This window comes from Hylaeus volcanicus, chromosome 4 (assembly GCF_026283585.1).
Source record: "Hylaeus volcanicus isolate JK05 chromosome 4, UHH_iyHylVolc1.0_haploid, whole genome shotgun sequence".
In the NCBI taxonomy this organism is placed as follows: domain Eukaryota; kingdom Metazoa; phylum Arthropoda; class Insecta; order Hymenoptera; family Colletidae; genus Hylaeus; species Hylaeus volcanicus.
Genome location: NC_071979.1, coordinates 11,684,588 through 11,698,305, shown reverse-complemented (window position 1 = coordinate 11,698,305; position 13,718 = coordinate 11,684,588). Strand labels below are relative to the sequence as shown.

The 13,718-nt window shown below is 29.9% G+C and overlaps 4 protein-coding genes across 10 annotated transcripts; 2 read left to right on the top strand and 2 right to left on the bottom strand.

Annotated features, from left to right (window-relative positions):
* Positions 1 to 846: 846 nt before the first annotated feature.
* On the top strand, positions 847 to 3,524 carry LOC128874736 (trans-1,2-dihydrobenzene-1,2-diol dehydrogenase-like). 3 transcript variants are annotated; one of them, XM_054119764.1, is made up of 5 exons: positions 847 to 864; positions 1,530 to 1,731; positions 2,051 to 2,342; positions 2,808 to 3,205; positions 3,323 to 3,524. In XM_054119764.1, the coding sequence occupies exons 2-5, from the start codon at positions 1,530 to 1,532 to the stop codon at positions 3,433 to 3,435; spliced, it is 1,005 nt and encodes a 334-aa protein (XP_053975739.1). In that variant the 5' UTR covers positions 847 to 864; the 3' UTR covers positions 3,436 to 3,524. The 3 variants fall into 3 exon arrangements, with proteins under 3 accessions (XP_053975739.1, XP_053975737.1, XP_053975738.1); XM_054119762.1 differs by lacking the exon at positions 847 to 864 and adding an exon at positions 958 to 1,136; XM_054119763.1 differs by lacking the exon at positions 847 to 864 and adding an exon at positions 963 to 1,214.
* A 414-nt stretch (positions 3,525 to 3,938) lies between these two features.
* Positions 3,939 to 8,522, bottom strand: LOC128874735 (activator of 90 kDa heat shock protein ATPase homolog 1). Of its 2 annotated transcripts, XM_054119760.1 has the most exons (10): positions 8,311 to 8,520; positions 8,052 to 8,179; positions 7,038 to 7,184; positions 6,717 to 6,796; positions 6,380 to 6,573; positions 6,043 to 6,163; positions 5,830 to 5,912; positions 5,542 to 5,679; positions 4,457 to 4,692; positions 3,939 to 4,315 (listed from the first exon to the last, which is right to left on the bottom strand). In XM_054119760.1, the coding sequence occupies exons 3-10, from the start codon at positions 7,115 to 7,117 to the stop codon at positions 4,231 to 4,233; spliced, it is 1,017 nt and encodes a 338-aa protein (XP_053975735.1). In that variant the 5' UTR covers positions 7,118 to 7,184; positions 8,052 to 8,179; positions 8,311 to 8,520; the 3' UTR covers positions 3,939 to 4,230. The 2 variants fall into 2 exon arrangements, with proteins under 2 accessions (XP_053975735.1, XP_053975736.1); XM_054119761.1 differs by lacking the exon at positions 8,052 to 8,179 and having other exon boundaries at positions 8,311 to 8,522.
* Positions 8,523 to 8,948: 426 nt separating this feature from the next.
* On the bottom strand, positions 8,949 to 11,058 carry LOC128874737 (E3 ubiquitin-protein ligase RNF181-like). The gene is made up of 4 exons (XM_054119765.1): positions 11,035 to 11,058; positions 9,926 to 10,234; positions 9,650 to 9,845; positions 8,949 to 9,544 (listed from the first exon to the last, which is right to left on the bottom strand). The coding sequence occupies exons 1-3, from the start codon at positions 11,041 to 11,043 to the stop codon at positions 9,711 to 9,713; spliced, it is 453 nt and encodes a 150-aa protein (XP_053975740.1). The 5' UTR covers positions 11,044 to 11,058; the 3' UTR covers positions 8,949 to 9,544; positions 9,650 to 9,710.
* Positions 11,059 to 11,075: 17 nt separating this feature from the next.
* On the top strand, positions 11,076 to 13,636 carry LOC128874734 (Bardet-Biedl syndrome 5 protein homolog). 4 transcript variants are annotated; one of them, XM_054119758.1, is made up of 8 exons: positions 11,076 to 11,263; positions 11,614 to 11,762; positions 12,020 to 12,069; positions 12,139 to 12,266; positions 12,371 to 12,506; positions 12,583 to 12,684; positions 12,759 to 12,950; positions 13,041 to 13,636. In XM_054119758.1, the coding sequence occupies exons 1-8, from the start codon at positions 11,247 to 11,249 to the stop codon at positions 13,245 to 13,247; spliced, it is 981 nt and encodes a 326-aa protein (XP_053975733.1). In that variant the 5' UTR covers positions 11,076 to 11,246; the 3' UTR covers positions 13,248 to 13,636. The 4 variants fall into 4 exon arrangements, with proteins under 4 accessions (XP_053975733.1, XP_053975732.1, XP_053975731.1 ...); XM_054119757.1 differs by lacking the exon at positions 11,076 to 11,263 and adding an exon at positions 11,264 to 11,376; XM_054119756.1 differs by lacking the exon at positions 11,076 to 11,263 and adding an exon at positions 11,274 to 11,353.
* Positions 13,637 to 13,718: the final 82 nt, after the last annotated feature.

Here is a 13,718-nt window from a genome sequence, read left to right as displayed (position 1 = left end):
CGAGTATGCCGATGGAGCGGCCGCGGTAGCGTATGAGTGCGGACGCCTAGCGCGTAACCTACGCTCAACCGTCATACGCACGCTCTGATTGGTCAATGTTTTCCGTTAAATATCTCCTTAACGAAACCTCGGACAACATTTTCGCTAAGGAAAAAGTTGTTTCAAATCACCTCCTGAACCACCCTTTTCAAGGTGTTACAACATTTTTGGGACACCCTGTATAATACATTGCACTGTCGGTAAACTAACTAGTTAATGACACCATCTAGCATCAAGAGTAGAAATTATTTTGCTACAATCTTGAGCGTCTTGTCGTCGAGGTTGATAACAATAAGTTTAAAAAATCAGATCGTATGACTTATAGTTATATTAGTTATAGATGCTTATAAACTTACATACGTTTAAAATCAAAAAACGTGCTTCACAGATAAAAGTTTGTCTAGATAAAACTTTGATTGAAGACACATACAGGTTTATTCGGCTCAAAATGAATCCATATGTTACAGTACAAAAACAACAATCGTTTCTTGCTTAATTTATTTATAGTATATTCGATTTAACTAATAATAAATAATATAATAATTCGATTTAACTCTTATTCTCTTAGAGATACTTTTCTAGTTTTCTTTTAATAAAATTGTTGCTATGATCGTCAAAAGATTCTTCAAAACATGTATACTCTTATTTCGTTATATCATAGAATTGAATAACTTTTTGTAGAATATCACAAAATATACACACGGAAATGTTTGAATAAAGTGCTTAGAAGAACATTATTAATTACTTATTTGTTTCTTATTCTTTTCGGATCCAGCTAAACTTTCCTACCATTTCCTACTCATCACAGTTTTTGACAGCGCATGTGTAAGTATTATAACAAATTCAGACAAATAAAGTTATATTTAATTACATTAGTACCGATAAAAATGTTAGCTCTGTATGTTGTTCTGTAGTATAACGTACGTACATACGTATATGTATTATGCAATTTGTTGACTACAAGTGATAAGATAAAAGTGCTAAACATATCTAATCAACAGTCTGAAATAATAATTCATAAAGGCTAATCTGAAGCAGACGTGTTACGATTACGGTATATATACAGCGAACAAAACGGTAGTGTCATTTTGATGACGGTATGTCGTGTATAATATAACAAATTTCAAGATTAACGTGAATCAGTTCTAATAGTTTTCTGAACTTTCATAAACATTGTAAGTTGTCATACTTTATGTTTTCGAAATGTAGAAATCATTTAGTAATAAAATATATAACATAAAGATAGTTAATAAGTCTGTAAATTTGCATACACAAAATTATTTATTTGACTTTTCAATAAACTTTCTTTTAAGAAGACACTCTGTTAAAGACTATTTTCCTAGATACTAAAATAAAATTCAAACTTATAAAAGAACCATTGAAGTTTAAATATATGTTAAAATATGACAAATAGTTTCTAAGCTTGCCTAAGCCTTTGGACTAGCTCTGGAAGCTTCTGGACCAGCCTCGATCAATTAATTTCATTTTAGATGGCAACTAAGTGGGGTATCGCAAGTGCTGGAAAAATATCTCATGACTTTGTAACAGCTCTAGGGACATTACCACAATCCGATCATGTGGTTGTCGCTGTTGCAGCAAGAGAATTGTCACGAGCTCAAGCCTTTGCTGACTTACACAAAATTAGAAAAGCATATGACAGTTATGCAAAACTGGCACAGGACAAAGACATTGGTAGGTCTTACATGCTGTTTGGATATAACTAACAAAGTTGATATAACCTCAGTCATAATTCACATTATTAAAAGGATTATATTCATTTAGGACCTAAGAACGAGCTGTGATTTCTGTACATAAATGGAAACCTCTCGTTGAGAGGAATAGAATGATATAGTAATGTGTTTCTACTCATAATATTTATTACTTTATTAATTTGTCAATTTACAATATGTTAGAGAAAGTACTTTTGTGTGCTTTAAATATCACGATTTCCATAAATATTGTATTTATAATTCTGTTTTATTATATATTATGTATTTATTCGTTGTTACAGATGTGGTATATATTGGAGCACTGCATCCTCAACACTATGAAATTACAAAATTAATGTTAAACCATGGAAAACATGTTTTATGTGAAAAACCCTTAACCATGAATTTAAAACAAACAACGAAATTAATTAACTTGGCAAAACAGAAGAAACTGTTTCTAATGGAAGCTATTTGGAGTAGATGTTTTCCTGTATATGAAACTATTAGGAAAGAGATTGACTCTGGGACCATTGGAGAAGTTTACCAAGTTCTGGTAAACTTTGGATTCAATTTGAGCGATGTCGATAGAATTACGTATGTTTATAATATTTAATTTGTGCTTATCTTCTAATTTACTTCATGAACTGTGTAAAATGAAAATATGCTATACGAAGATTTGATGATTACATATACGAAGAAGTCATCTATTATGTAATTTCTCCATCAAAACATAGCTACTGCCCTGAGGGTTCATTTAAAATGAGATAATTTGTATACTATTGTTGACATTAGTGTGATGTACTCTACATTCTTCCTTTATATTTCATACATATATTTTATTTTCACTTTTTATAACGTTGCTTCTGTATCTCTTTTGTAGTTCCATCCACTCAAAAGATTACTACTACCTCTCTTATCAACAATTCTGCCTACAAATTCCACTATCCTATCTTAATATTAAAACTCCTTAACATTTCCATTATTCTATCTTTTCTTTTATATATTTCTTGAAAAATGTGATAAAATAATTATATAACAAAAATTATTTTTTTTGTTTAGCAAAAAAGAATTAGGAGGTGGTACTGTATTAGACTTGGGAGTATATGTAATACAGTTTGCATCTTTTATATTTAACAATGAAGCACCTCAAAGTGTACAAGCAAGTGGTGTTTTAAACGAAGAGGGCGTTGATATGTCTGTATCTGTAAGCTTCCAGTATAAGAATAATCGTACTGCAACACTTGTTACAAATGCTCTGGTTAATTTACCAAACGAAGCTTATGTTATTGGAACTAAGGGAATGATAAAAGTTCCATCATTTTGGTGTCCTCTGACTGCAGAACTACCCAGTGGCACTTTCACTGTACCACTCCCAGAAGGTGCACACAAATTTAATTTTATTAATAGTGCTGGATTGAGTTACGAAGCTGAAGAAGTTCGTCAGTGCATTTTGAAAGGTATTGTATAGATGTATTTCATTGCAAATTTAAAATGTAGCAGTATATTAACTTTTAACACTGTAACAATGTACTCATCTTCTGATTTTTTTTCATTTTTGTTATTGTTCTTTTAAGGTATGATTGAAAGCTCCAAAGTGTCACATAATGATTCATTGTTGATTGCACGATTACAAGATGAGATTCGAAGGCAAGTCGGAGTTGTATATCCTGAAGATATTGAAGTATAGCATATAAAAACTAAAATATCTGCAATATTACGTATCTGCGTTAAGAATAAACTTTTTATCGAAAATAAAGAAACAATTTATATGTTATAGATATATTTTATTTTAATCATACCTATTTTGATCATTTACCTACTTTCTTACAAAATTTATGAAAATACTTTTTCAAACAAATAATTACCGAGCAAAAGAAATAAAGAGGTAAGTACAATGACTTTCCTGAAGCATATAAGATAAGAAGGTAAACAAAATAAAATACTTGTTCTATACATCTACTGATGGCTTGAAAAAATATTTAATGTTTCTGTTTTAATTCTTAACCATCTACCATATAGAGCTCATCATTATTCTAATTCACAAATAAGTCACCCTTCTTTTTTCAAACATGATCATTTCAATACAAATAAAACAGATTTTCGGACTTATGTAACAATTACTTTAAGAATATCAAACTAAAAAGAATAATGAGTGAACTTAAAAGCAGATGATAAAAAAGAACATATAAATATGTGACATGATTTATTTCACATATACAACTATTAATACATACGATGATTCACTTACGTTTAAGCTATGACCTGATGTTTCTTGGTTACGCGATGCGGTGCACGAGAGAGAGCAGGAAGATTAGGATTAAAGGATAGTTGTAATAATTAGCATCAGGAGAAAAACAATTTGTACCAGGCTGATTATTATGCGGCTAGTTCGTAAACGATATGCGAGGTGGCTTGCGACAATACATGTTTTAATCATTCTTCTACTTATCAATAAGCAAGTGAAATTCAGAACATACATAGATCACATAAAATATCCGAATCCAAATGTACGTTTTATGGCATCCCAGTAATACCTTTCCCAATTTTGTTTCGTCGAATCTTCCTCGCTGCAAAAAAAATACATTTGCTTATTTTTTATATAACTATTACTCATTTGTACTTCGCAAGAAAATATTAATGAACATTTTGCATATTTCTTAAATACCATGTTTTTCTTCTTTAACAAAAGCGTTTTGTTTTTTCCTTACCTAACTGGTACACCTACTTGCGTTAAGTTAACTTCAGTATGATCACTTTTCTCTGCGATTTCAATAATAACATCGCTAAAATGACCATCAGGCCACTGTTTGCAGCGCCATTTTTGAACGATTTTTGTGGGCGTAATTTCTACAAAGCTACCGTGTATATTACCACCGAACATTTCAAATTTGCCTGCTTTCTTTGGTTCAAGATTGACTGGTCCTTTCGTGAACGCCTGAACCATCTGCAAAAAAAACATTACTAAATTAAAAATATATACTCTACCCAATAATTGCGATCATTGTATAATTAATGTGTTCAACAAATTTTTTAATTACATAGAATGAAATTAAACTAGAAATATGTATCGGTGTACCAATACAAATAAATCAATACATTTATAAGAATATGTAAGTGTGTACCTATTGTAATAGGTAACGAAATAAAAAGTAATCAAATAGGTTTACAATTATCATGTCCACTTGATTAAAATATCTGTAGTAACGACACAGCTCATCTCAGCTTGTTGTCGCAGGTTTGGTAAATATATTTTTATTTTAACATAAAAATAATATCTCAAAAGTACCTCTGTCTACAAAGAAATTTTCATCGCCATATGATGACTTCTTGTGTAGCGTCTAATTATCGTTTAACAACATTTTCTCTGACTTCTATAGTTTTGCGGAGATATGACAATTTGAATTCGGATGGAGACGCTACCGCGTCTCCTAATAGTTATTACATCGTCTGGTATATGACCTTTCAAAATAATTGTACAATAGTAATGGATACATGAGACAAATACAACTACAAAAATGTATAGTTACACTCTTTTTTTAATTATTACGCGACATGTATTATTACGTGAAATATTATTTTATCAGATCATCTTATGCTTTATTTGAAATTTCAATAACTGTTTCTTTTCATGCTACTTATATATTTAAATGACTACCAATAAACAACAGAATTCTTAAACAAGCATATAAACAATACTTGTTTTTAAAATGAAAAGAAATTCAGTAATTAAATAGTACCAGTTAAATAGCACCTGTAACAGTAATATTTTTCTAAATATTAGTAGTTACATTACCTCAACTGTTGTAAAAACATTGTAAAATTCTTCTGCTCTGCACTGGAATTTCTGCTGCTGTTTGATTGTTGTTGTAGAAATCTTACATCCTGCATCCTTTTTATTATTTGATGATACCACTGTAGAATTCATTTGAACCTACGAAAGTTAAAAAAATTACTGATTATGTGTCATGCTATATAAATCCTGAGTTATGTAAAAACTGGACCTAAAAGATCTAGTGACGTGATCTACAGACATAACGGAACTACAATGTACTGCTGGAAAATTATATTTTCTTATACTCACTTTGGCATTGAATCCAGATGTGATATTCGTAATAGATTCCTTCACGCTATCTTTCTTGGGTAGGATCATTCCAACTGTGAATTCTAAATAAAAAAAAGGAATCAACTTAATATAATATACAGCATACATACAAATTCTATGATATGATAATATCATAAACAATATCAAATATATATCCTATATCAAACAAAATTATTATTGATATTTATATACCTTCTTTTAAAGATGAGACATATTTTTCCAATTTTTCTCTGATAGCTTTTTTCCCTTTTGTATGTAGAAAATGTTTTACTAATTCACCTTCATCAGTGCTATCTTTCAGAGTAATTTCAATCTACAAATAAAGATTTTAATTCACTTAATTTTAAATCAATTATCACAGAAGTGTCTTTAACTGATCACTGGATTTGGTCCCACAATTATAAACAAGATTACTCTTCATAGTAACATAAGTTTATACCTTAGATTCGTTTATATACTTATTTACGAACTAAATGTTTATGAACGTCTAAATAACTATGATTTTGTTTTGTAGAAACATTTTACTTACATCTATTTCAGAAATATCATTCTCCTCAGATAGATTCGGAATGTTTATTTTACCCTCTATCTTCTTATTAGATTTTCCATTGAATATCCATTTCAAAATAATATTCCATTCATAGAAGAAAATTAATTTACCTTTTCTATTGTTTGCCATTGCCTCACCCTCACATTTTTCTACTTCTGTTACTGTACACGAAACTGTAAAAAAAACCGTAACTTCATTGACTACATTCTAATGCAAATATTTTAAGTATTAAATTTCCCAAAAATAGGTACTGTAATAAACATGTATTATATTATAATTCTATACATTATTTATATATACAAAACATTAAAATTACCTTCATCTCCTTCTATCTTCATATTGGTAAATAATTCTTTCAACTTCTCCTGAGACCAGGCACAGGCATTCTTTTCCGTCCTTCAAAAATATTACTAATTAAATTACTTGAAGAATACTACATTAGTAACTTCAACCATTTAAAACAAAAACATTAAATTATTTTATTTTTATAAAATTAAGAGTAAATACAGGTACTTTCAAACTTTTGCTTGTAATACCTTTTCTGAACTCGAAAAATACAATCATGAAAGGGATTTTTCTGTTCAAAAGACTATCATACCAAACATATTAAAACTATTGCATGTATGTTTTACCATACCAGTGCCAATTATTAACATTAGTAGCATCAGGCCTTTCTTCAACTATCCATCTTGGATCTCCTTCACCCCACTTAGCCATGTTTGAAGTCAGAAGCTCTCAGTATGTTATAATGTCCAAATTTATTAACTAAAATAAATAGCTATTCCTGAAACATAAAATTTCATGTTCATCTATTAATGTTATAGGAAATAGTATTTACTAAATACATTATATATATCATGCAGGGCTGGTGCAAGGCAGGTTCAGTGCATTCGCAGGAACCTGATCCCGTATTTTGGAGGACCACGGCCTACGAAAATGTTGATTAATTTTTTATGAAATGATGATACCATTAACAGATGCAAGACATTTTTTTATTAGCAATGATTCAGTTTAAAGGAGTGACAAAAATCATCAAAGTATTATTATTTAATATTCATCTTGTAAAAGATATGTAACAGCATTTTTAAACAAATAATTCCGTGTTGTAAAATTTAAGTGTAGGATTTGAATGTGAATTCAGGCCCGCAACATTTTTGGACCCAGCCCCGCAAAAGGTCACGCCGGACCTGATTTCATGATAAAACCAAGAAATATGCAAGGGAAACCTTGTAACATGAGAATTAATGTAAATTAATTGTAAAAGTTTATTATTAATGTTACATATAATTGTTCAAAAAAATAAGAATTAAGAAGAAATAAACATCGATTTTGATTTAACATCCACTACAGATGATCAGTATATGTATAAAATAAAAATGTTTGTACAAATAGTAGTGTGACTATGGAAAGGTTAACTTTCCTATAAAAAAATGTTTAAACATTTAAACCTGTCGAGTAAATTGCATACTAAATCGAGAAAATGATAATCCCAAATTAGGAAATTGTCATACTTTCCATCGATGTTAATTCTGAATTGAGGAAAATGTATATATCATAACCTACAAGTTAAATACTCACTAAAACATGGTTTCTATGAAGAGAAATATATTTATTAAAAAAATTTGTGTAATACCAACTATGTTTTACTTACAAAATTTTTCGAAAAATTTTGTCAAATAAAATTCTGCCAGTCACTTTCTATGTATTTTTAATTAACTTCAACTTCAAAATTGAAAAATACTAAACATCAAGACACTCGATTGCAAAATTCACGTCTTTCTGGAATATTCAAACACGTTTAACGTAAGATCAAATAAATAATGTTGAAGATCGTAAATCCTCACACGAGATTTGAAAGTACTAAGAAAATGAAGGAAACTGAAGGAAACAATATACTGAATATACAAAACCTTTCTAGAAATTTCGCGAACATACAGCGTGTCTCAAAAATGTTGTAACACCTTGAAAGGGGTGGTTCGGGAGGTGATTTGAAACAACTTTTTCAAAAGCGGACACCTAGTTGTTCCAACGGTATACGCGCGCTCTGATTGGTTGGGGTTTTTTGTTAATATCTCCTTAACGAAGCCTTGGACAACATTTTCGCTAAGGAAAAAGTTGCTTCAAATCACCTCCCGAACCACCCCTTTCAAGGTGTTACAACATTTTTGGGACACCCTGTATCGATCGTCAATGAACATAAGTCTACCCTAGTTGAGTAAGAAAACCCTAGGCTTCGAATAAATCTGAAGTTTGCCGATATGTTTGTCTCGTTTCTTCTGAACATTTTCCAAAGAAGGAAACGAGAGAACCACATCGGCAAACTTCAGATTTATTCGAAGTCTAGGGTTTTGCCCATCTCTGCTTGTAAGTCTGTACCAAATACAAGCTGTAAAATAAACTAGTCACTTTATATATCGAAAAAAGTTAGCTAAGTGTGCTCATTTTTCTATCACCTGTTTTCAAACATTTTTACATTGAATATAAGAGAAATTATAAAAACTATAAATTGTATATTTTCTCTATATATTCATGAGATAAAAATACTCTATGATTTTTAATGCGTTTGGCTTCAATTTATTCATTTATAACATACAACTTAAAAATATTAATTTATGTATAATTATAACTTTTAATAGATTAATTTATAACAATGCAGCTTAACAAAACGATAGCCTTGCAAAAGAAGAATGTCCATCTCTTTTGTGCTGATAAACTGGATAGATAAATATCAACTGTATGAATGTAAAACTTTTGAATAAAATCACAGAAGCTACTTTATCAAAGCCAATTTTGTAGATAACCAATTAAAGTTTAGCGTATACTTTCACGCGTATAACAATATGTTTACTACATGCAAATACATGTATCTTCTAATGCATCGGACTTCCATCTGTCAGATTTTCCAGGATGCTTCACATTCCTTAAATATGAAAATAACTTTATTCGGTGGACAATGTTAATCTCTATTTGCTGCTGTAAGGTCTATCTCATGTTGTACTCTTCTTCTTGGTAGGCTATATACTTTACTCAAATATGATATATAGTGCACATGATTCATACCACCTCAAATATGAAAGTACATGAAAAAACCATCCGCAATGAACACATTAAACATAATATTTGTAGAATTCTGTAACGTACATCCTGAAAGAAAATGCGATTTTTGTATCATTGTACATAATGTTAAGTGATTACAGCCTCTGAACAACATTCAAAGATATCTATTTGGCAATCAATATGTTAATATACCTCATCTGTGATCATATTAAGAAATAAAACACTTGACGTTTACATATATACATATACTTTTCTACAAAAACATTGAATTATGCAAAGTTTCTAAATCTTTTTCTCTTTCCACTGCACGTTGCTTTTCCTTCCTATACATTTCATAATCCTCATCATCCGTTGGTAATTCATATCTGCATAGCGGACACGAATTTGTCTGGAAATGCGAAATCCTCTTTATGAAGTGATTCGTTATATCTTCATGTATCGATAACAACGACTATTAAGAATCGATACCTTTTCTAACCACGGTATTATACACTCTGTATGAAAAGTATGTTTACAGGGCATGCACTTTGCGAATATTCCAGCTTCAAAGTCTTTTAAACATACAGGACATTGTTTTGAATCCGAAGAACTAACTTCAATTTCTTTCAGATTCTCAATCGCAGATTTTGAAGCAGGTGGTGGTAGTTCGTTGGGGAGGCCCAAAAAATTCCACATACCATAATCTCGAAAGAGCCTTGCTATTTGCATTAGATTATTTGGTGCCTCGCCATCTCCTAGTGGTGTCCAACCCATTTCATCGAAATAATCCGACATTTTCTTAACAGACAAGATTTAAACTAACTTTACTTATTTCTATCTTGCAACACAATCACAACTTGCACTTTTGACTTTGTATTATCATTGATTATAGTTTGATATTCACTGACTGTATACTTGTTGGTTCGTTTGATATTTAACGGTAAACAAATTAGCTGTAAAATAAAGGGACACAAATTGTTACTCGTTTTGAGTTAATAATCTAACAACCGTCAACATTTACGATTCAGCAGAGAGTACCATTAAAGAGGTTAGACTTCGACATTCTTCATGTCGCAATTCTCAGTGTTACCGTAAACTTAATTAGGGTACCTTAGCATTTTTAAATTAAGAAAAATATTGTTAAATGCGCATATAATCGGTAATTTTACTTAAACTGTCACTGATTCGTTCTAAGTTATTTCGTTGACTCAAGTTGACTCAGTCATTACTATACAGGGTGTCCCAAAAATGTTGTAACACTTTGAAATAGGTGGTTCGGGAGGTGATTTGAAACAACTTTTTCCTTAGCGAAAATGTTGTCCGAGGCTTTGTTGAGGAGATATTAACGGAAAACACTGACCAATCAGAGCGCGAGTATGCCTGTGGGGCGCCCGCGGTACCGTATGAGCGCGGACGGCTAGTCGCTCCAACGGTATACGCGCGTTCTGATTGGTCGGGGTTTTCTGTTAATATCTCCTCACGACCCCTCGGAGAACATTTTCGCTACGGAAAAAGTTGTTTCAAATCACCTCCCGAACCACCCCTTTCAAGGTGTTACAACATTTTTGGGACACCCAGTATAATTCAATTACGCTCACCAACGCCATCAGTGGTTAATCTTCTTGGCTAACGCACGAAATTTAAACCCTCAAATCTTGTTGATACACTTCTAATACAATTATGATGAATTTACCGCACACTAAAATTTCCTACATTTGCTTCAATTAAAATTATATTTAAATGATTGTAATATCGAATAATTTAAGATAAAATATATGAAGCTATTTTAGACCTTACTACTTGTAGACTGATGTTGTACTTTTGTAGGTATGGCAACGATATTGATTCGTATATGAATTCTACACAATTGCTGATATTGTTAATATATTGTTATCAGAAATGTGGCAAGACAGTGAAGTTCGGTTTGACATTATCTACTCGTAATACTTTATTTACTTTATTGTTATAATATTGATGTATTTTATTACTGTGAAAATTATAGTAAATATAATAAATACATTAGTAATTATAGGAAAGTTTAAAATAAAGCAGGTCATGTAAAGAAATACTATATGTAGTTATTTTTTTTATATAAAGTAATATGGAGGAAGTAATTTTGTATATTTTTCATAAGGATCATAAATTCTAATACATGTAGCGTTTCAAATTTTGTTTAGTCAAATGCAACTACGATTGGGGGAATTTGCGATTGATAAACTTGATTTAATAGAAGATACAAAAGGAAATGCAGGTGATAATGGAAGACTCATAGTAACAAATCTCAGAATAATATGGCATTCTTTGCTTCTTCCTCGAATAAATCTAAGTATGAAGTAAAATTTTAAGTATAAATTAAGTAATTTAATTTTAAACATATATTTGTTCTTTACTTACACTTCTGTTTTTGTAAAAAAAAAAGTAATTAAGTATAAATGCCAGAAGAAAATCTACTATTGCCAGTAATAACAAATCTGAAATAATATGTACCTTAGAAAATGGGAAGAAGAAATATTTTACAAGATACATTGTTAAGTACTCTCTCAATACTTATGAAATTTTATGCAGACATATTTGTCTTTACAGGTATTGGCTATAACACCTTCATTACAGCAAATTCTAAAACTATATATACCGTTTGTATATCTTAATATACTAAATACAATTTGTATATAAAAATGATAAACATACAATGACTTTTATAGTTGCAAGGAAGGCATACGCAAGCACTACATATTTTAGCTTCATTTCAAAATTGCAGATATGAATTTATATTTACAAATCAAGATCCAAAAAGTACAAGACATTATACATCTGTTATTGGTGTATACAGGTATATTTTGAGTTTAGCCAAAATCTATTACTTTCAAAAGATGAAACATCATGTTGGAATTACACATATTAAATAAGTGTGGTTTAAAAATTTCAATATTACAGGGCTTATATTTCATCTAAAGTTTATCGAGAAATTAAATTAAGAAGTGGAATAATTAACGAGCAACTATTAACTCTACTTCCACAAGAAACTGTATGCTCAACTTTACAGGATATTTGGAATTTATCATTGGAACAGGTATAAAATCTAATCATTACTTACAGAAATCTTTGCTATTCCTGAACAATCAAATATTATAATTTCGTTTTTTTAGGGAAATATGGGAACATTTATTGTAACAAATATACGTTTAGTATGGTTTGCTGATATGAATTATCAGTTTAATATATCAATTCCGTACCTAATAATAGCAAATGTAAGTAAATAGATGTATAAAAATGTATTACAAATATACAAAAGGAATTTAATAAAGTATTGTTATTTTAATAGATTAGTATTAAAAGTTCCAAATTTGGTCCAACTTTAGTAATCGTGAGCACAGAATCTAGTGGAGGTTATATATTAGGTTTTCGAGTTAGACCTTTAGAGAGGCTTCATGTTGTCTACAAAGAAATTTTAATGCTCTTTCAAACGTTTGAAAAATTTCCGATTTTTGGTGTAGATTATACATTGGAACACCAGGTAACGCTACAGGAATTTAATCTTTAAAAACGATTTATTGAATAAATAAATATATTACATTGTTACTTAATAATACATTAATTATTACAGGCACCATTACAGCAGGAGCTAAATATAGAACAATACTCTGAAATACAAGACAATCAAGTTGAAATGTTGAACGTATTTGGTTACTATTTTTCTGAAGGATTAAATCAGAAGAAACCGAGTTTTTCAAACTACTTAGGTCTTGCTGCAGAAAATTCTGAAGAAACCAATAAATTGCAGAGTATATGGGAACTCGTGCCTCAAAATTAATTTATAAAACATTTATAAACTTTAAATGTCATAAACATATTATCTTATGTATAAAATTGTAAGGACTATTAATGTATTATTATTATTATTATTATTAATGTCTACTAATGTTTTAAATTAAAGTAATATCGTACATGTTCAACTGGAAACAATTGTAAAGAAGTATTTTAATAATAAAGAGAAAGTAATTACAACAATAAAATATATCCATAAATATTTTTTAAGATTCACAATCTTTGATTTATTTTCTATTTATTAGATAATTGTTTGAGTGGGATACAGATAAAATAGACTGATAGTAATTATTTGTTTTTAACTCTTTGCGATCGAATCTCAGAATGTTCCCAGGATATAATTTTTTTTTAAATATATTTCAGAGAAAAGAGTTGTTCTACATTTATTAAGAGATATAAAGTATCGAATACCGTAATAATAAATTTATACGTTTTTGTAGACAATAATTGACAAAAA

Bases quoted from the DNA above. Each gene is read 5' to 3' on its own strand.
- LOC128874736 (XM_054119762.1), top strand. The intron at 1,732-2,050 runs GTAGGTCTTACA...TCGTTGTTACAG, and splicing joins GGCACAGGACAAAGACATTG to ATGTGGTATATATTGGAGCA. The intron at 3,206-3,322 runs GTATTGTATAGA...TGTTCTTTTAAG, and splicing joins TCGTCAGTGCATTTTGAAAG to GTATGATTGAAAGCTCCAAA.
- LOC128874735 (XM_054119761.1), bottom strand. From the start codon at position 7,117: ATGGCTAAGTGGGGTGAAGGAGATCCAAGATGGATAGTTGAAGAAAGG. The intron at 5,913-6,042 runs GTATATAAATAT...TTTTTTATTTAG, and splicing joins TGTCTCATCTTTAAAAGAAG to AATTCACAGTTGGAATGATC. The intron at 4,693-5,541 runs GTAATGTAACTA...TTTTTTTTGCAG, and splicing joins ATGTTTTTACAACAGTTGAG to ATGGTTCAGGCGTTCACGAA.
- LOC128874737 (XM_054119765.1), bottom strand. The intron at 9,846-9,925 runs GTATCGATTCTT...TCGCATTTCCAG, and splicing joins TAATACCGTGGTTAGAAAAG to ACAAATTCGTGTCCGCTATG.
- LOC128874734 (XM_054119756.1), top strand. From the start codon at position 11,289: ATGAATTCTACACAATTGCTGATATTGTTAATATATTGTTATCAGAAA. The intron at 11,354-11,613 runs GTTCGGTTTGAC...AATTTTGTTTAG, and splicing joins AAATGTGGCAAGACAGTGAA to TCAAATGCAACTACGATTGG. The intron at 12,951-13,040 runs GTAACGCTACAG...TAATTATTACAG, and splicing joins ATTATACATTGGAACACCAG to GCACCATTACAGCAGGAGCT.